The 20,478-nt window shown below is 37.5% G+C and overlaps 2 protein-coding genes across 2 annotated transcripts; one reads left to right on the forward strand and one right to left on the reverse strand.

The window, feature by feature from the left end:
* Positions 1-3,467: 3,467 nt before the first annotated feature.
* myod1 (myogenic differentiation 1) lies at positions 3,468-7,502 on the forward strand. Its single transcript, XM_054619872.1, has 3 exons — positions 3,468-4,100; positions 6,471-6,546; positions 7,273-7,502. The coding sequence occupies exons 1-3, from the start codon at positions 3,468-3,470 to the stop codon at positions 7,500-7,502; spliced, it is 939 nt and encodes a 312-aa protein (XP_054475847.1).
* Positions 7,503-11,456: 3,954 nt separating this feature from the next.
* Positions 11,457-19,703, reverse strand: tnnt3a (troponin T type 3a (skeletal, fast)). The gene is made up of 11 exons (XM_054619888.1): positions 19,684-19,703; positions 16,265-16,275; positions 15,654-15,672; positions 15,474-15,519; positions 15,261-15,377; positions 14,738-14,815; positions 14,418-14,531; positions 13,319-13,431; positions 13,030-13,120; positions 12,546-12,586; positions 11,457-11,710 (listed from the first exon to the last, which is right to left on the reverse strand). The coding sequence occupies exons 1-11, from the start codon at positions 19,701-19,703 to the stop codon at positions 11,674-11,676; spliced, it is 687 nt and encodes a 228-aa protein (XP_054475863.1). The 3' UTR covers positions 11,457-11,673.
* Positions 19,704-20,478: the final 775 nt, after the last annotated feature.

The following is a 20,478-nucleotide window of genomic DNA, read 5'->3' on the forward strand; positions in this document are numbered from 1 at the left end:
ACAATGTGACATTTTGAGATTCAATTCAGAGCTGTCTGATTTACATTACATTTAAAGTTCTCAGAGAAATATTTTAATCTTTATTTTCTCTATAAATCACCTTAAAAAACACATATAATCCCGTTAGCTAACCCTATCCCTAGCCTAGCTTAGCACAAAGAATGAACGCTGGGCTAAAACGCTAGCTTAAACTCAACTTTAAACAACTCCAAAACTGTCTGATTTACATTATATAGAACATTTCTCGTCGAGTGCGGCTTCCTTAAAGAAACACTGCCGTACCCGTTAGCTAAACTAGCTCACGAGACTTTCATGTTGTATGTTTTGTCGTGTTTATGTTCCTTCTCTGTGATTTGATAAACACTTTTTAAAGAACAGGAAAATGATTTAAACCAATTGAGAAAGAGAAATACATTATCCAGGACTTGTTTAGCCTAGCTTAGCATAAAGACTGAAAGCTATGGGTAACTGCTAGTTTAGCACCATCAAAAGTGAATAAAAGAAGGGTGAGTGTGATGGAGAAACACTTAAAATAACAGGAAAGTAATTTAAACATATTGAGAAAGACGTTATTCATGACGTCTTTAGCCTAGCTTAGCACAAAGAATGAAAGCTGGTGGAAACTGCTAGCCTGCTCCAATTAGAGGAAAATAAAACCTTCACCAAATTGATTTGGTGAAGTACCCGTATGTGCCGTTCTGGTATTTTTAAGACATTTGTCAGAGGAATTTAAACTTGTTTTCAGTACAAATCTGAGCAGGTGATCAATGCAAATATTAAACTTTTTTATTGACACATTTTGAATGATACCAAAAAATTGTTGATGTTTGATAACCAGCTCTGTATAGATCTACAGAAAGTAACATTTGTAATCAGTCGTATTTATACATGTTTTACTGGTGCACTGCTACTCTTTGTCTGTTTGTGAACTTGTGTATTTCAACATAAACAAATATCTTTCTATTGTATTATTTGTTCACCATGTATTCAGTGTTTCATCATATATTCTTGTGTTGTGACTTTTATCGTTCAGATGCTGTGAAGGAGAACTCCATGTGTTAAATGAAAGTTTGTTTGATTCTATAAAACACAAGTTTTTTTTTCTTCTGCACAATAATTTTTTTTTATTTATAACAATTTATAGCAATTTGCATTTTTGTCACTCAAGTTTTATTGAAAAAATTGGGTTTGTCAAACATTATAAGGACGAACTTTAATACAAACACCATGTTAGATAAAGATACATAAAATATGTTATTTAAATAAAATAAATACATTTCAGCACATAAACATAACCCACGTAATCATTTAATGCTAAATACCGTGTCCTATATATCGCAACTATAAAGGATGTTGACTATAAATCAGAAAGGGATTTTAATTAAAAAATATATTTTTAGTGCCCTTTAAAGTCTGAAAGTCGTCAAGAAATCTGATCAATAAAGATCAAATTTTACAATTTAAAGTTACAATTTTTTTCTGCATCACACTGTTTCATGTTTAAAAAATAACTATACATATATATATGTATATATATCAAAATCAGTGAATTTAAAGGGTCATTCTGCATTTTCTAACTTTTTTTTCCTGACTTAACTAAAGGTTAATGTACATATACAGCACAGATTAGTTTAACTTGTGTTTAGAAACAATACACTTGTTCAAACAAACCTTTACTAGCAGCTTAAAACATGAACAGCGTGTATTAAGTTGTTGTCAGGGGTTCAGATCCCGTTTTAAAGACCCGTCAGTCATTGTTGTCCGGAGTGATAGTGATAATCCTCTGAGTGGAGGGTTTGAATATTTCCTCAAACACTTGAAGCATCCACAGAGTCCAGAGTCTGACCATCTGTCTCATGTGACCAAAGTGTTGGACTGGCTGCAGGACTGGAGCTCTGCAGCGCCCCCCAGCTGCAGAACCAGAGTACTGCAGCGACCAGAAACCTTTATTATAATCAATAATCTGCATTCTTAATGTTTCTGGATGGAGTTGGTGCAGTGATAAGGAGGATAAATGGTTTTTGACTCAGTAAAGACATGAAATTTGACTCATTTTGGATGTGACACGTCTTTGATTAGTTTTACTTCTATAAAAATGAGAAAAAGTAGATATATCATTCTCCTTTTGTCCTGTTTTTTTTTTACTTTTCTTTTAAAAATTACAAAACAGCCAGCAGAAACGAGTTAAAAAGCTCTGATGGGATAGGATCTGTTTGATTGGAACCTCACATTTACATTGTATTCATTAATGAATAGGAACAACTTTTAACTTTAAATAATTATATTGTTTTTTTTGCCCAAACTTTATTACTTTTCTAATATTCTAAGTGCTGAAATGAAATTCAGCCAGACTTTAAAACTTCCCTTTTAAATGTTTTTGATTTAGAAACTTCCACTTTTTTTATACATTTCTTTGTTACTTTCTTTACTTTTAATAGAATAAATGAGAGATTTCGATTTCTTACACATCAGAATGGCTTTTCTTTGAACTGTATTTCAACATATGATCTTTTTATATCATGCCTTTACTTTATTTAAACACATTTCTTTCCCTTTACATCATTATTTAACGTTCTTTAACTTATTTCCCATTCATTGGGTCTTTTCCAATAGATTAGGCCTCTGATGACATTTTTAATTTCTCTTTAATTCTTTGTTCACTCCATCACTTCAAGTTGCTTTATATTAAATACAACATCTCTCAAGGAATAAACTGTGTATTCCTTCACATTAAGTAAAGTGCATAAGAACACAATGAACACCAGATAAACATGTAATCCAGTCTGAAGCCTTCCTCTCTATCCCTCCCACATGTGAGTGCAGCAGTATATTACCCTGCTGTTACTGCTCTGTTAGGGGTAATTGTACACTAATTACCGTGCAGTTGTAAACCCCTCCTGCTGCCTGCTGATTGGTCGGACCTCAGGGTGCTGACCCCGCCCCCCCAGGGTGTCCCAGGTATAAGAGGCTCCAGGTCGGACAGCTGAGAGGACAGAGCAGAGCAGACAGGACTCTACATTCCCAGAAACATAACAGACCCAAAGCTCCTCATCCTCTCCTCCTCAGACCCAAAGCTCCTCATCCTCTCCTCCTCAGACCCAAAGCTCCTCATCCTCTCCTCCTCAGACCCAAAGCTCCTCATCCTCCTCCTCAGACCCAAAGCTCCTCATCCTCCTCCTCAGACCCAAAGCTCCTCATCCTCTCCTCCTCAGACCCAAAGCTCCTCATCCTCTCCTCCCCAAAGCTCCTCATCCCCAAAGCTCTCCTCCTCCTCAGACCCAAAGCTCCTCATCCTCTCCTCCTCAGACCCAAAGCTCCTCATCCTCTCCTCCTCAGACCCAAAGCTCCTCATCCTCTCCTCCTCAGACCCAAAGCTCCTCATCCTCCTCCTCAGACCCAAAGCTCCTCCTCCTCTCCTCCTCCTCCTCCTCTCTGGATTGTTCCTCCTCTGTGTTTTGATCCTCACCATGGAGCTGTCGGATATCTCTTTCCCCATCCCCGCCGCCGACGACTTCTACGACGACCCCTGCTTCAACACCAGCGACATGCACTTCTTCGAGGACCTGGACCCTCGGCTGGTCCACGTGGGCCTCCTGAAGCCGGACGAGTGCTCCTCCTCCTCCCCTTCCTCCCCGTCCTCCCCTTCCTCCTCCTCCACCTCCTCCTCCTCCCTGCTGCACCTCCATCACCGAGCAGAGGCTGTGGAGGACGAGGAGCACGTCCGGGCCCCCAGTGGACACCACCAGGCCGGTCGCTGCCTGCTGTGGGCCTGCAAAGCCTGCAAGAGGAAGACCACCAACGCGGACCGGAGGAAGGCGGCCACGATGCGTGAGCGCCGGCGGCTCGGGAAGGTCAACGACGCCTTCGAGACCCTGAAGCGGTGCACGTCGGCCAACCCCAACCAGAGGCTGCCCAAGGTGGAGATCCTGCGCAACGCCATCAGCTACATCGAGTCCCTGCAGTCTCTGCTGCGAGGAGGAGGAGGAGGAGGAGGAGGAGGAGGAGGAGGAGGGCAGGACGACGGCTTCTACCCGGTGCTGGAGCACTACAGCGGGGACTCCGACGCCTCCAGCCCGAGATCCAACTGCTCCGACGGCATGGTGAGTCCAGGGACCGGGGAGGACCGGAGGAGGACCGGAGGAGGACCGGAGGGTTAAAGCTCTCCATGCGTAAAGACGCACCGAGGAGAGGAGAGCTGTGGTTCAGGGTTATTCAGTGTGTTGGAGTCATTCTTTACGTTTTGATTGAACTATTGCACTCATGGAAATCCACTTTACATGTCCATAAACCTGGAACCAAACCTGGAACCTGGAGCCTCGTCTCCATGCGTCTTTACGCACCGAGGACAGGCCAGCTTTGGGTCCAGGTTTATGGTTCCAGGTTTATTCAGTGTGTTGGAGTCATTCTTTACGTTTTCATTGAACTATTGCACTCATGGAAATCCACTTTACATGTTCATAAACCTGGAACCCTTTGAACCCAACACACTGAATAAACCTGGAACCAAACCTGGAACCTGGAGCCTCTCCTCCGTGCGTAAAGACGCACTGGAGGAGAGGCTCCAGGTTTCAGGTTTGGTTCCAGGTTTATTCAGTGTGTTGGAGTCATTCTTTACGTTTTGATTGAACTATGATTTGATTTTTAAATGATTTGTTTAACAACAAGAATAACCTGATTAAAAAAAAACTAAAAATCTACCTAAAACATGAACACAACCAGAAAAAAAGAGTGGAGACGAGGAGAGGAGAGCTTATGGTTCCAGGTTTTATTCAGTGTGTTGGGTTCAAAGGGTTCCAGGTTTATGGACATGTGAAGTGGAGTTCCATGAGTGTAACTGTCGTGTGGGTTCATAGTTCAATCAAAATGTAAAGAATGACTCCAACACACTGAATAAACCTGGAACCAAAGCCGCACTGGAGACGAGGTTTCAGGTTTATGGTTCCAGGTTTGGTATGAACATGTAAAGTGGATTTCCATGAGTTCAATAGTTCAATCAAAACGTAAAATAATAACCTGGAACCATAATAACCTGAACCCAAAGCTCTCCTCTCCTCGTCTCTCTCCACTCTTTTTTTCTGGTTGTGTTCATGTTTTAGGTAGATTTTTAGGTTTTTTTAATCAGGTTATTCTTGTTGTTAAACAACTCATTTAAATGAGAACATTACTTTCATGATTATTAAATATTAACTGGCATGTTGTTTCGTGGTTCAGACGTCTCCAGCGCGTCTTTACGCACCGAGGAGAGGAGATTATTATTATTATTATTATTATTATTATTATTATTATTATTATTATTATTATTATTATCATTATTATTATTATTACACTCATGGAACTCCATTATTATTATTATTATTATTATTATTATTATTATTATTATTATTATTTATTATTATTATTATTATTATTATTATTATTATTATTCAGTGTGTTTGTTGGGTTCAAAGAAAATAGAATAAAATAAAAATCACAAGAAACCAAAGTGATTTCCATCTGTAGTAACAACAGTAATATAACCTACAAACCTCACAAACAAGATGAAGAAAAGCAATCACGTTTTTTGATTGAACTCATGGAACTCCACTTTACATGTTACATTTACATGTACATTACATTACACTACATTACATTACATTACATTACATTGTTCTATTCTATGTTCTGCTCTGTCTTTATGTAGTTGTATAGTATAGTATGTGTATTTATTGTCTGTGTCTGTGTAGTTGAGCTGCTGCAACACTTGAATTTCCCCCATGGGGATCAATAAAGGAATATAATAATAATAATAATAATAATAATAATAATAATAATAATAATAATTCATGTTTTAGGCAGATTTGATTGAAATGGATCCTGTTCTCCTCTTGTTTTGGTGGTCTGCATGTCGCCTGAACTGCTTTAAAATCCAATTTAAGAAAATCTGTAATTTAGTGTCAGAAGGAAAAATACAACCAAGTAGTTTAAATGCAAAGTTGAGTTTGTTTCCCTCAGTGCAGCCTTTACGTTTCTACTGAGACACGACAGCTCAGATCTCATTCATTCTGGTTTAAATAAGCAGTGGGCTGATTTATATAAATATAATTTATTAAATATACAAAGATGTACAAAGTCGCTGCATAATTTCCACTTCGTTTTTAATTATTTGATTCTGATTTTCTTTGTTTCTCAGTAATTCATAAACATAAAGAGAATAATCCTAAAACACTTTATATTAAAGGCTTCACCTCCATAAAGACAACAACTCACCAGTAATGTGTTGTGAATATTTAAACACTAATCTGCCTTTTCTACAGTTATTCTAAATTGTTTTCTGACTTTCTGTTTTTTTGAAACATTTCACTTCTTTCTCCACTTTCTCCTCTAACATTTAGTCTCTTTAGTTCAACATAAAGAACCCGGTTTTATGTGAATGGTTCCATAAGTTGTTCAACTCATTTCTTAATTCATTTCTCTTGTTTTTTTCTCTGCAGACGGATTTTAACCCGACCTGTCAATCAAACAGGAGAGGAAGTTATGACAGCTCTTATTTCTCTGAGACCCCAAACGGTAAGAAACCTAAAGGCACTTATAACAATATATTATAGGATGTTTAGAAATATTATCTTACGTGTGGTTATATTATAATATGTTTAATTATATTAGATTATAATAATGACAATAACGTTACCATCTAACATCTAAATGAGGCTTCTAATCAAAAGACAGACAGGACCAGTAATAAACCAGCAGCCTGATGAATAAAACAATAAAGAAAAGTCCAGAAAAACTGATGTTAAAAAAATGAATCTTAAATAAATAAATCTAATGTATGTATGTGTTTTACTGGCAAAACAATGTAGAAATTCAAAGATTTACTGAAAATAAAACGAGAAAAACATTAGTTTAATCTGAATTGAATTCATGTTGAATTTAACATAATTTAAAGTGTAACATGATGTAACATGAATACTTGACTTTCATTTGGACTTTTTTACTGAAATATTGTGTTAGATTAATCCAGAAACAGCTAGTTGTTTTTATTATTGTTATTTATTATTTACAGTAAAATAGGAATCAAACATAAAAAGTGGAAAATAATATTATTAATGATATTATGTTATACTTTGATGATTAAACTAATTTAAGATTCAGCTAATTAAACACCAACCGACAGATGAGACGTTCATGGTGTTTTTTAATCAGGTTATTGTTGTTGTTAAACAGATCATTTGAATGAGAACATTACTGTCATGATTATTAAATATGAACTGTGATGTTGTTAATGTGGTTCAGGCGGTCTGAAGAGTAACCGGAGCTCGGTGGTCTCCAGCCTGGACTGCCTGTCCAGCATCGTGGAGCGGATCTCCACCGACAACAGCAGCCTGCTGCCGGCCACCGACGGCCCCGGAGCCCCGCAGACCGACCCCAACACCACAGGCCCCGAGCCAGCGGCCCCGGGGCCCCTCCAGACCCCCTCCTCCACCGCCAACCAGGACCCCAACCTGATCTACCAAGTCCTATAGGCCCTCACAGCCGGGACGTCACCACCAAAACAAACAAGCAGTGGAAACATTTCACTTCATTTCATTTCATTTGAAAGCTACTGAACTGTTTTTAAGGAGGTTTTATCATTTAAAAACTAATGATCCATTCACACTTTATTTTTATTTGCTGTACCTGAAAAGTATGGAAGCTCATTCCTGGCAGGAAAATAATAATAATAATAATAATAATAATAATAATGTCAAAATATTACAAAAATATCTTAAATTGCTAATCTTCCACAGTCTTCATCAGTGGATGGAGTTTGATATTTTATATCAGATTTTATAGATTTTATAGTTACTGAACAAATTCCAGGAGCTGATGAAGATCGTGAGATACGGTCGAAATATCTGGAAATGGGCCTCAAGGTTAGAACAAAAACTTTATTTTGAAATATTAATCAGTCTTAATTCAACAGCTGTTAAATATGAAATGTTGAGAGTGAAAAAATATCAGTGTTTCAGCGACAAATAATCATTGTTCTTAATGATAATTAGATCAAATTAGAATTAAATGATACTAATTTATAATGTCGTTAATTTAACTTGTTACATTTTGAAAGATAAGATAAAAAGGGGGAATATAGAAAACGTGTCCAGTCAAAGTTGAGTTCATCATTCCAAAGTTTCCGTACATCAGATTTATTTTCCTGGCAGGAATGATCTTCCATAGTTCAACATATTTAAACCCCCATTCTAGTTCCTGCTGTTAAAATAAGAACATTTTATATTTACATTAAAAACCACTTGAATGCTGGGAATTGTAGTTTTTTTTCCAAACAAGTTTACTGATGAATACAAATCAGTTCAGTTCCTGCTGTTATTTTTTATTTAGTTTTAAGTTATGAGAAAACATTTTAAAGGCTCAGCTCGAGTCATTCATTTGGATTTTTCTTCCTTTCTGTAAAAGTCTATTTGATGAAGGACGGAGGCCAAAAAACTAAAAACATCCATTTACATTCCTCCACTTTCGTCCATCTGAAGTCATAAAAAAGCCCCAGCTGTTCATTTCCTTCAGGACAAAAAAACCACAAAACATCAGCAATAATCCTGTGATATTTAAGAAAGATGTCGTGCAAAAACTGCAGATTTCTGTAGAAAAACTGCAGGAATAAAATCTGTGGGAGTATTTTTTTATTCAGACCTCCTTCCTGTCGAAGTCAAACATTTATTTCATTCACTGCAGCGGAGGACCACTTTTCTGTTTCTGTACATATTATGTAAATAAGAGCTGATTTGTTCCAACTGAAAGTATTAATTATGTATTTAATGTTTCTGTCTGTATGTGCTTTTGTTTGTTGTGAAAATGTTAAACTTTATATTTATACATCTGAAAACTGAGTGACAGTCTAATGACAAATAAATGAACCTGCTTATTTATACAAAAAAAACCACGACTCTGCTTTTTAATTTCTTTGACAATTTTTTAATTTATGACTAATTATTTGCGATTTAGGCCTCGAGGATTTTTTTTTATTCAGGGAAATTAAAGTAATTTTTTTGTGTGAAGCTACAAAGGAAACATTCAAATATAAAGTATATTTAAGATATTTAATTTCTTAATATAACTTAATAAACATTTAACTTTTAACTGAAACTTTCTTTTTGACTTTACAACTCAGAAATATTCCTTGAACTGCTTTTAAATTTTTTCTTCAACCAGCCTTAAAAAGAACAACTCTACTTTTAATATTTATTCATAATTTAATTGTATTTTTTCATTAAAAGGTTATAAAGTTTATATATATATATATATTAAAGGTATATAACACTAAAGGTTATATACCTTTAATACAGCTTCAAAATTTTAAAATATTTGAGTTTTGTATCCATCATCAGAAAAGGTTTTAATTTAGAGTAAAGTGATGAATTTAAATAATAATTGTCACATTATATCATTAAAATACAATTAGCTTTTTGACATTTTTCTCGCTGTTTATTGAAGGAGCTGCTGAATAAACAGAGAAGATACTCAAAGAGCTGCAGCGCCACAATGTGGTCAAATGAAGAACCGCAGGTGTTTCTGCATCAATCAATCTTTCACTCTCACTGTATGTTACATTTATTTTAATCCACATATAAACTCTGTCAAAACACGTCAAATGTTTTATAGGAACTGATTCTTTAAATCCTTCCTAGAATCTTTTTGTTGGATCGCAAAGATGAGCGGTTGAACATTTATTTAACATGCTAAGATCATTTATCATCTTCCATTGGAATCCTTTATAATGAAATCGTATATCGGAACATTGTTTTTCACAATTTTCTCATCAAAATTGTATTCATTTGCAATGATAATCTTATAAATATGATCCTTTTGACTCGACTACATTTATCTGACAGCTGTAGTTACTTTACAGATTTAGAATATTAAAACAAAACATAATCAATTAATGAATGATGATTTATTATCATTATTATAGATTAAACTATTAGCTGTATATAAAGTCATTAAAATGGCCTGAAATATTAAAGTGATAAACACTTTAAGGCATCAATTATTATAATAAAATAATATCCCTACAGGTACTTTAAGTATATATTTGTTGTGCTGATACTTATAGTTATTCTGGTTTAATGTTTCCTCACTGGAGAATAACGCCGTTGATAGAAACTTGGATCATTTGTTTTCATTTAAAAGTTGCACTATATTTAAATGGAAACTCTGATAATGTGACAGTCAGTGAAAAACAGCCGTTCCTGTTGTTTCTCTTACTTTGACATGACAAAATGTCTGCCGGAGAAAAAGGAGAACTGAAGCTGTTCTGGAGAACCACGATGGAACAAAGCCGGTTCTTTGGCCTCCTTAGTCGTGGATTTGTGCCTCTTCTGAGTTGTTTTAGTCTTATGATGGTATTGTTTCTTTATGCGGTCATTTTCAATCTTCTTCTAGTTTCTTTGTGTCATTTTGTTGTCGTTTAAAGTCTCTTTGTAGTCGTTTAAAGTCTCTTAGTAGCCGTTTGGCCCTTTGACATAGTAGTTGTGAGTCTTTTTGTGTCACTTTGAAGATGTTTTGCATCTTTCTTTAGTTGTTTTCGGTGTCTTTGTGGCTCCTCATAGTCATCTTATGTTTCTTTGTGGTCATTAAGAGTCTCTTCCTGGTTGGAAGAGACTCTAACCAGGAAGAGACTCAATGACAATGTACGTCTCTTTGTGGTTGTTTCAGTCTCTGTAGTCATTTTGTGTCTCTTTGTGGATATTCTGCCCTTTCTTAGTCGTTGTGAATCTATTTGTGTCACTTTTAAGCTGTTTTGAATCTCGTTCTAGTTGTTTTTGAGTCTTTGTGTCTCTACGTAGGCGTTTTATGTTTCTTTGTGCTCATTTTGAGTCTCTTCCTGGTTGGTCTTGAGATTCCATCAAAACCTTCTTTCTAAATTGTCTTAAGTCTTTCTCAAATCGGTTCCCAACTAAAATCATCACATCAACCAAACTGATGTGAAAACCAGCTCAATGTTCAGATGTTTGCATCCCTCTGACGCTCTGCTGGGCTTTATAGACTTTCACCTGAACAGGCGTTCACAGTCAGCAATCACACACCTGTTTCCTGTTGTCACAATCAAGCCTCTAAATAATGCATCTAATAAAGAATAATGATGAAATCTTATTAATGAGTCCATGAAGTTTAATGACCAAAATCTGATGGAAACTTTTCAGTTGAGTTGCTTTTATGTGTCTGTATGTTTTAAAACTGAAAATAAGAATAAAAAGCCGTTAAAACATTCCTTTACTTTTACTGTTGAGAGCATTTGTGGTATTTATTAAATGCAGAGCCTCCATTTATCCTGCAGCCAAGTTCAATTCAACTCTGCAGTTAGAAAACAGTGTTGAACAAACGACTGTCTGAAAAATACTAAACTTTATTGATTTCTGAATGACAACAGCTCTACAGACATGGCTTGAAGTGTCACACTTTATTTACAAAAATTCCGAGAACCAAACAGCTGAGGGCGAGGAAGCGTGATGGCCAAACAAGTTTTTCTTTAATTCCTATTTGAACAGCAGCTAAAGGCTCCTGGTTGCATCTATGAGGACGTGGGTTGGAGTCCACCTCAGCGTTACGGGCTTCTTCTGAGCTACGACCTTCGCCGCCTCAAGAGTTGTTTCATCAGGCGTGTGTCCGACACGATCGCAGTTTGCTTTCTGAGACGATCTACTTTCTGCGGCGGGCGGCGGCTCCCTTCTTGCTGCTGTAATACGGAAAAAACAAAATATAGAAAACTTGTCAGAAATCTGGGGTGCTCTTAACAATTTTTACATGTTTGTTAAACAGCAAACAGTTGTCGGCTGTGCAGGCGGATATTTTGCACACAGTTGTTTAGCATGTATGCTAGCAAGTTGTCCAAAATCCTTTCAGAAAGTATACTTTTACATATAAATAATAAATCCACCAGAGATAATCATGATTTAGTTTGCGGGGTCAAAAACAAGCAATTTTACATCTCTTAGTAAGTGATGCAAAATTGACATTTTTGGCCGCGGCACACCTAAAGTTGGAAAATTGTCAATAAGCTACATAAATATAAAACATGTGCCCTTCAAAGTGGATCCGTCGACGTAATGTCGGATGCCAAGCCTGGAATAGTAAAATGAAGTCAAGAGAGAGTGAAGTTTAATGAAAAATTAAGTTAAATGGATAATTAAGGGTCAATAAAGGGAAACTGTCAGAGAGAAAAATAAATCTATATGCTGATGATGCACCGTTTTACTATAACACATTAACTATTCAAAACAAACGTTGTCACCGTCATTGATGCCAGTAACAAACATAATCCTGCTACCTACAGCAGAGATAACATCAACGGGGCTCATGTTAGCTCACATGTCCGACACCGTTTGCTAACGGAATGCTAACTGATCAAGAACGCAGCTACAGCACTGTGACTCCCTCTTGTTCCCATATATTTAGTTTTCTGAAGCTGTTGTCTCCTCTCTCAGCCAGCGGGGGGCGCTCTGGTTCTTATTGACCTTCATGCCAACATGCAGCGAGCCTGAAAAACATCTCTGCTGCTCATCTCTACTTACAATTTACTGAGCTCCTCCACTCTCTTACGCAGGGTTGTAACCTGGAGGGAAACAAAGAGCACATCGAGGGTTCAAACATGGAAGGTTCGCTCAGCTGGACGCTCAGCATCATCATCATCATCATCATCATCATCAACAACAACAACAACAACAACAACAACAACAACAAATAGCTGGTACGGTCTGAGAAAAGTGTGGATTTATGTTTTTTTGTGTGCATTGATGTGTATAAAATACTATAAGTTTTTTTGCATCGTTAGAAAATTGTTCCTTTAAGAAAAACAAGATTGCTGTACTAACATAGACTGCATTAAACAATAACCTGCAATGAAAATATTCTTAAAAATAGTGAAATATCGAAACCTGAATTGAAATGTATCATTTGCAGCATTAACTCATCGATAAGATTTTTTGTTTTACTAAATATATATAATGAGGAAGTTAAAAGTGCAAGACAAAAAAAAGCAGTTACTAATAACCTCACCTCGTATTTCTGCCTCTTCAGTCTTTCCATGTGGTCGAACTTCTCAGACTCCAGCTGGGTCATCCATTCATGCAGCTCGTTGATCTTATCCCTGCAGGAAACACAAGAACGTAAGATGAAAAAAAACACACAAAGTCTTTTAAGTTCAAAGAAAGTTCGTTTCGGCGCCTGGTGCTGCTCTAAAATGATGTTTTTACAAACTTTATATCACCCCGATGAGAATGAAACTTAAATACTGAGTGTATTTGACTCAGTATGAGTGTTTGGAGTCAAAGTGTTTCAGTCGTACTTCAGCTTGTCTTCGTTCAGATGGTCGATGTTGAGTTGCTTGCGTCTGGCGGCCAGGATCTTCTTCTTCTTCTCTCTCTCAGTCTCTTTCTTTCCTCCTCTCTTCTGGTCGGCCTGTTCACAGTTATTGTACACGTTAACGGCAGTACTTTATCTTAAGGAAAGTACTGAAAGTATTTAAGTAAAATATAGACATACTTGGATTTGAGTATTTCCATTTTATGCTACATTATACTTCACTACATTTATTTGACACTTTTTTACATACACGCTTACATGACATGATGCAGTATTAATAGTATACAAAGTATTTTACATTGGTTTGTGTATTTACTTGTGATAAAAACTGAAGAATAATATTGCATTCTATATAATTAATTAGCTTATTCTGCATAATGAGTACTTTCACGTTTGATACTTCAGCTAAATTTAGTTGATAATACTTGAATTCAGGACTTTTGCTTGCAATAGAGTATTTAAAAATGGTATTTCAACTTTTACTTAAGTAAAGGACCTGTTAGTAAGTAGTAATACCACAATTTAAAAATACAGTAACAAGTAAAAGTCTTTTACATTCCAAACCTTACTTAAATAAAAGTATGTAAGTATTATGGGCAAAATGTACTTTTTACATTTTATACTATTGTAAATATGCAGCCGAATGAGGTTGAGTTAGTTTTCCTCATTTTTTTATACTGTCTAGGATCATTATATATGTTTTAATATTCTAATCTGAAAGTAACTAAAGCTGTCAGATATATGTAATGCAGTAAAAAGTACAATATTTTGCTCAGCAATATTGGAATGAAAGTATAAAGTAAGATAAGTATGGAAGCCCTAAACGGACATGATTCAACGTGAGAAAACAAGCTTTGTCGGATAACAAATATAACCATATAACTAACTTGTGATCTTAAGAAAATGGAAAAAAGGGCTTTTATTTTGAAATAATGTCTGTTTTGAGCTTCCGTACTTGACGCTAAAATACTCAAGTACTTTGTAAATGTACTTAGTGACTGTACACCACTGCTGTCAGATAAGAAGTTACTACTCCTACTACTAGCAGGCAGTATTGCTACAGTATCACTGTGTGTACTGACTCTCTGCAGGTGGCTGCTGTAGTTGGAGCCCATGCTGGTCAGAGCCGACTTCTTCTTTGCATCCTCATCTGCCTTCTTCTTGATGTCACTCTCCTCCCTGATCCGCCTCTCTTCCTGTTTCACACAAAATAAAACAACAAAAACAAGTCAGAGTGAGACCTCCGAGTCCGACTCCACCTTTCCATCACCCTCCAGGAACAAAGGACACATTTAAGATCAAGTCATGGAGGAACTTTGAATGTGCTAATGCATACGAAAAAATAATAGAAATAAGCCTTGAGGGTTTAATGGTTGAAGGAGGATAAAGAGAGATCACTGACCTCACGTCTGGCCTGACGCTCCTTCTCCTTCTCAGCACGGACTCTCTGCTGCTCAGCTCTCTCAGCACGACGCTTCTCCTGCAGGACGGAAGCAAAACAAAATGTGTTAATATAATTCTATTTAGTTATGTTGTTTGGAGAAAAATTAGGACTTTTTTTATTATTTAAGTTACAGACGTGAATAATAATAAGTCAACATTGACTTTTGGGGTCACCAACAGTTAGGTTTAGGCAACAAAACCACGTAATAACATCTCGTGGATGCATTTAATCTGTGTTTAAAGCATGAATAAGGCTCCTGATTGCCTTTACCATTAGCATCATTTTTGTCCTAAGCGACATAAAAAAACCTGACGTTTGTCAGGAAACCAGAAGATTGCATTTCAAGACTATTTCACCAGCTGCCATGATACTGGGCTGAAATACGTTTCCCTCGAAACATAATGGACAATGCAGTTCTGTTATTCTGGGATGTCATTCTCAGGACAGCAGGCTGTATTAATGGCTCTTGCTGAAGACTCACAATCCTGTCCTTGAGGCCGATCAGCTCCTCCTCCTCCTTCTTCCTGCACTCAAAGTGAGCATCGATCAGGCCCTGGAGCTCGACCAGGTCCTTGTTCTGACGTTTCTTCTGGATGTCCTGTGTTTCACAAGTACAGAAAACAAAACCTTCAGCCAAACAGAAACAATCAACGCGGACAGAAATCCTTCACGCCGTCACTTCAGGTCCACTTACATCAAAGTCCACTTTCTCACCATCTGGGATTTTAGGAGCGCTGGGCCTAAAGGAGGGGAAGTTTTGACCTTAAATGCACTGATTTTAATATCATTTTAATGCTTTTTTTTCTTTTCAGCCAAACGTCTCGGACGGAAATGTCTGCAGAAATCATTTGAAGTGCACAAGAAGGAAACTTACTTGAACTTTGGCTTCTCCTCTGAAGGTTAGGAAATGAAGAGGGGACAAGTACATGTCATGGGGTTAGAAACGAAGCCGATTATTTCACTTTCTCTCAGGCATTACATGGATTAAACTGCATGGGTTTTTTTTACTCTACATGACAGATTAAGGTTTTAAAAAATGGAAATTGCAGCCTCTGTGTTTAAACTAGGGTTAGAACGACAGGTAAACACTGTAAGAGCAAACAAATGAAAACTTCACATATCAGAAAAAAACATTATGAAGCTTTCTGGATATCAAAGAACCATCTCGCTGTGAGTGAAGTTACGGTAACACAGTGCTTAATTAATACAAAAATTAGCACCAGATTCCATATAAAGCTTCATTTGTCTAAATACGTTGTGACATTTATGTACCGTACAATATGTGTCATGTTTTTATTTGGCTTGACCCCAAAACCATTTTACACAAGCAAGACAAAGACATCCCCTCCCCCAACGTTTCATTCTCATCTCAACGGCCAGATTCTGGCGGCTCCATGCCATGCAGAAGACGAGTGGCATAGCAAAGAGAGTAACAGCTGGGTCGCTGCGCAGTAAAGCACGTGTTAGCATCTCATATTCTTTCACCCTTTTCTCCACTAGCAGCTTTTATCTCAAAAACTTTTTGAGGCTTTTTAAAATTGTTTTTGTTGTTCAGAATTTCAAACTCCTACTGCCAATTGGGCAGCGCTCCTGAATTTCTTTGACAGACATTTTGTGAACAGCAGGCGTTCCCCCGAGGTACAGACGTCAGACCTGGACACTGTGGTCCTCCCAAAACCAGAATGACAGATTTCAGATTCAACAGAAGTTTTGTTTTTTTTGCAAATCAACATACCTTCCTCTTCCAAGGTCTCTGCATGCAGCAAGCATCCAAAATGAAAAAGCAGAAGACAAAAAGCATTAACAAGAGCTCTTAGAGCAGCAAATCAGTTTAACACAGAGAAATTACAAAATGTAATAACTGTAAATTCTCAAATAATAGCCGGTATTAAGAGACCAGCGTCAACAAATAACAGCTTTAAAAGGAAGTTGTCTATAATTTGCATTATGTAAATTTTCATGGAGCTCTTTCCATCTGTAGAACAACAGTCACGTAATATTACCACAGTTGCTTTTTCATGTTCGCTTAACAGTGATTAAAAATTAAACTGGAAACAACTGGGAAACAACTGGGAAACATAGGGAGGCTAAAACATGTCAAAATATACGTATAAAGAAGGGAAGGTTTTAGTTTAAAATAAAGGTCTTGCTGCAGTTAAATAAAAGGCCAATATTTGAGAATTTACAAAACATATATTTTTAACGTTTTGTTGAAGCCACAGTTTCACTTTCAAACAGCTTCTACAAAGTAGAATTTCTTTAACATTCGTACCTGAATTCACATGCTTTTTCAGAAATTTCAATGTAAAACTGGAAAGTCGGAGTAGACATGTAGGATGCAGTCATCATCAACGGCATCAAATCACAGCCTATAGGTGTCAAGCTTTGAGTTTGGCATTAAACCATAGATTTAAATGTGATCAAATCGTTTCTTTTTAATGCCATTTTTCAACAAACAAAGTGGGAATACAACACAACTTTCCACTAGCATGTGAGCTTAATATAAGATGGTGTGACAGTAGTAAATTTAGAAAAGGTTGAAATCTGAGACACCATCTTATAAGAAGCAGCTTAAGACATAGTATGTATTTAATCTGATGTTAAACTTCATTAGAATTCTAAAATGATGATTAAAGCAACCATGTACGCTAAATAAAAGTACTTAGTAGAAGTGTGGTTAGACTGATAAAAGAGGCCAATATTTGTCCTTTTTAAGAATTTAAGCCCTCAAATATACCCGGTGTTTGCGAACAAATGTAAAATTTACAAAAAATGTCTTTTCTTTCTAGATGCAACAGACAGATGCAGTTGTAGACGCTAATTCAACTACAAATGAATACGCCGACAACATATTGAATGAATGAATTAATGAATTTTCACATTTTGTGAACAGGAAGCTCGTGGAAAAAAAGCTAATGGAACATAAGCTAATGGAACAAGATGGAACATAAGCTAATGGAACATAAGCTAATGGACCAAGAGCTAGTGGAACAATAGCTAACGGTACTAAAGGTACATACGCTAACGTAGATATGGAGCAGGACATTGGCTCTTTTTATCAGCCTAAAACACTAGCTTTAGTGCAAAAAATATGGACTTTCAAATATTAGTCATACACTAATTGTAAAATGCTTTGGGTGTGGTCATCTCGACACAATGTTCATATCGATATAAGACGTCGTTACATCCCAAATTGGGCCCTTTTGAGCACTGCCTAGACGGGCTGTCTATGACTTTGTCAAGAGGTGAAAGCAAGGTAGCGTTAGCATTAGCAGACATGGTGAACATGTGTGCGGAGTGAGGATTAGTGGGGTCTGTCTGTCTGGCTGGCTGCAGCCTTTGGAGCGCACCTGTCGCCTGGGAAAGGATGATAGAATACCCCCTTCCCCAATTCCATACCACATACCTTCATACTCAGGCTCAGGCTCTGGTTCTGGTTCTACCACTGGTTCTGGTTCTGGCTCTGGCTGTGGTTCTGCCTCTGGCTCTGGCTCAGGGGCCGCCTCAGGGGCCACCTCTACTTCCTCTACTACCTCCTCTTGTACAGCTACACCACATGCAGCAAGTCACCAGGGGAGAGGAAGGGCGGTGAAAGGGTTAATAGAAGCCATGAGAGAAAAGGAAGGTAAACAGGGAGATAGGTGGAGGTGGTTTGGAAAGGGAGTGAGTAGATGAAAAAGAGGGGGAGATATGAGGAGGTTCATGGCGTGGCAGTTTTTGGGGAAAACTGCCACCGGATGGCGCTAAAGCATGTGAGACAGCAAGCAGTTACAGGAGGGAAAAAGGTCAGTCAATGATGGAGGAAATGTGATTCCTGAACACAACCCGGTTTGATCGAAGGCAACAAGAGACAAATCCTACCCTGATGCAATCGACTTTTCATTTATCTCAGTTAGTGTTAACCAGCATGCCACATTAAGGTTCGAGTGAAAAGTAGGCTACGAAAAACACACGTTTCTTTACAAAAAAAATGGCCGATTTATTAGTATCATCGACATTAGATTTACGTCTTACCATCGTATTCTTCACGTCCGTCCGAGAAAGAAAGGAACAGAAGAACATTATCAAAAGATCCCATTTGTACCCATTTTTTGACATAATGTAGATTCAAAAATGTGGGTACACTGGGGATCCATGCTAAGCAAACACAACACAGTCCTCCTGAGATGATCAGAGCTTCAAAGAGGCTTTTCCAACGTCACAAATGTCCTTTTAATCCGAGACGCTGGTCAGCTCAGGAGGACTGTACATTTGCAGATGGTCATGCAGAGCTGCAGGACTCATTGTCCAAACAGGTCAGTGCAGTTTTTTTATCTTTTATTTTATCAATTCTGATCCGTTTTTACACTGTCCTGATGGCCAGCATTGGTGCCTGCAACCATGCAACAGCGGAGAAGATAATATCTGAGCAGATTTGCTTTAAAAAAAGGAGAGAGAGCATTGGTGCACAACTTGAATCTGGAGGGAGTCAAGCCAAACCTGTAAAACATACGGATTTGTCCAGTGCAAATACTTCTCTACAGGGAATGGAACATCAGTTAGGCAAGATTCATTTAGCATGGAACTCCGGACTGTACCTGAAACCTAATTTGTGGGGGATTTTTAAATATCTTTTTTCTTTTAAAACAAGAGTAAAATGATGCTACTTACCCTCGGTGTGATCACTGCAAGAGAGAAGGCAAAGAAATTCTGATTAAAATCAAATATTAGCGTAAGAATTCATGCTTGACAATGTGCAAAGTAGTTTGACAAAATAATCTTTAACCCAAGGTCCTGCTTTTTAGCTATTTTCCCAGAGTTTTCAACCGCAAGGAGATGCCATTGAAATATCTCTGTGGACCTTGAGCTGTCAAACTACTTGCCAAGAGGTGAACATTGGTGAATGTAAATGTGAATGGACTTACACTTCCTCGGTGTCGGACATGGTGACAGTGGACTTTGCAACCTGGAGGCCAAAAGAGAAGAGAGGAAACTTAAAGTGAGCGAGCAGCCCTGCTGTATTTATAGCTCGGGATTAAGTTGCAGATGTCTTAAATATCTGCTGCCAACCCCACCCTGCTGCCCTGCACATATTTTAACCCCCCACCCAAACCCCCCCAAAAAAACCTATAAAAATTCTTTATTAATATCCAAAATGTTTTTGTTCCTCATCATTTAGAGGATGTTGTATTGGAAAACCCTTAAAAAGTTGTCAAATCCCAAAAATCGGTTTATAATTAGCGTTAAAGCTTTGAGGCTGAAACTGGAGCCTCAGTCCTGAATCTGCTTCTCTGACGATAAGTGAGAAGGAGCCAAACATAGATTTATGCCAACGGTCTGTTTTCAACTGCTGATGTAAGAGTTTAATGTTAAATTGGAGTTGGGGGGGGGGGGGGGGGCGTGGTAAAGGTCGACATCCCATCACTCTGCATCAAAGGCGTTAAATACTTTTTTTATCTTTAGAAACACTATTCTGGCAAATTCTGACCTATCTATTATCCTTCTGTTGTCAAAATGCAGACTGGTATCTGATCATTGATCCACACAGATGACCTGAATGTCTTCATTATTTAATCTATCAGCGATTAGATATCGGATTAGTTGCTCCTTTAGTCAAATTAGTTTGAGGCCACCATGAATGCGTCCCGACATCACAACTATTTCCAACTGACAGCTGCGCGGTTTCCCCAGATCTGGTTTCAACTGGGGGTGGGGGGGAC

Source organism: Anoplopoma fimbria, chromosome 19, assembly GCF_027596085.1.
Source record: "Anoplopoma fimbria isolate UVic2021 breed Golden Eagle Sablefish chromosome 19, Afim_UVic_2022, whole genome shotgun sequence".
In the NCBI taxonomy this organism is placed as follows: domain Eukaryota; kingdom Metazoa; phylum Chordata; class Actinopteri; order Perciformes; family Anoplopomatidae; genus Anoplopoma; species Anoplopoma fimbria.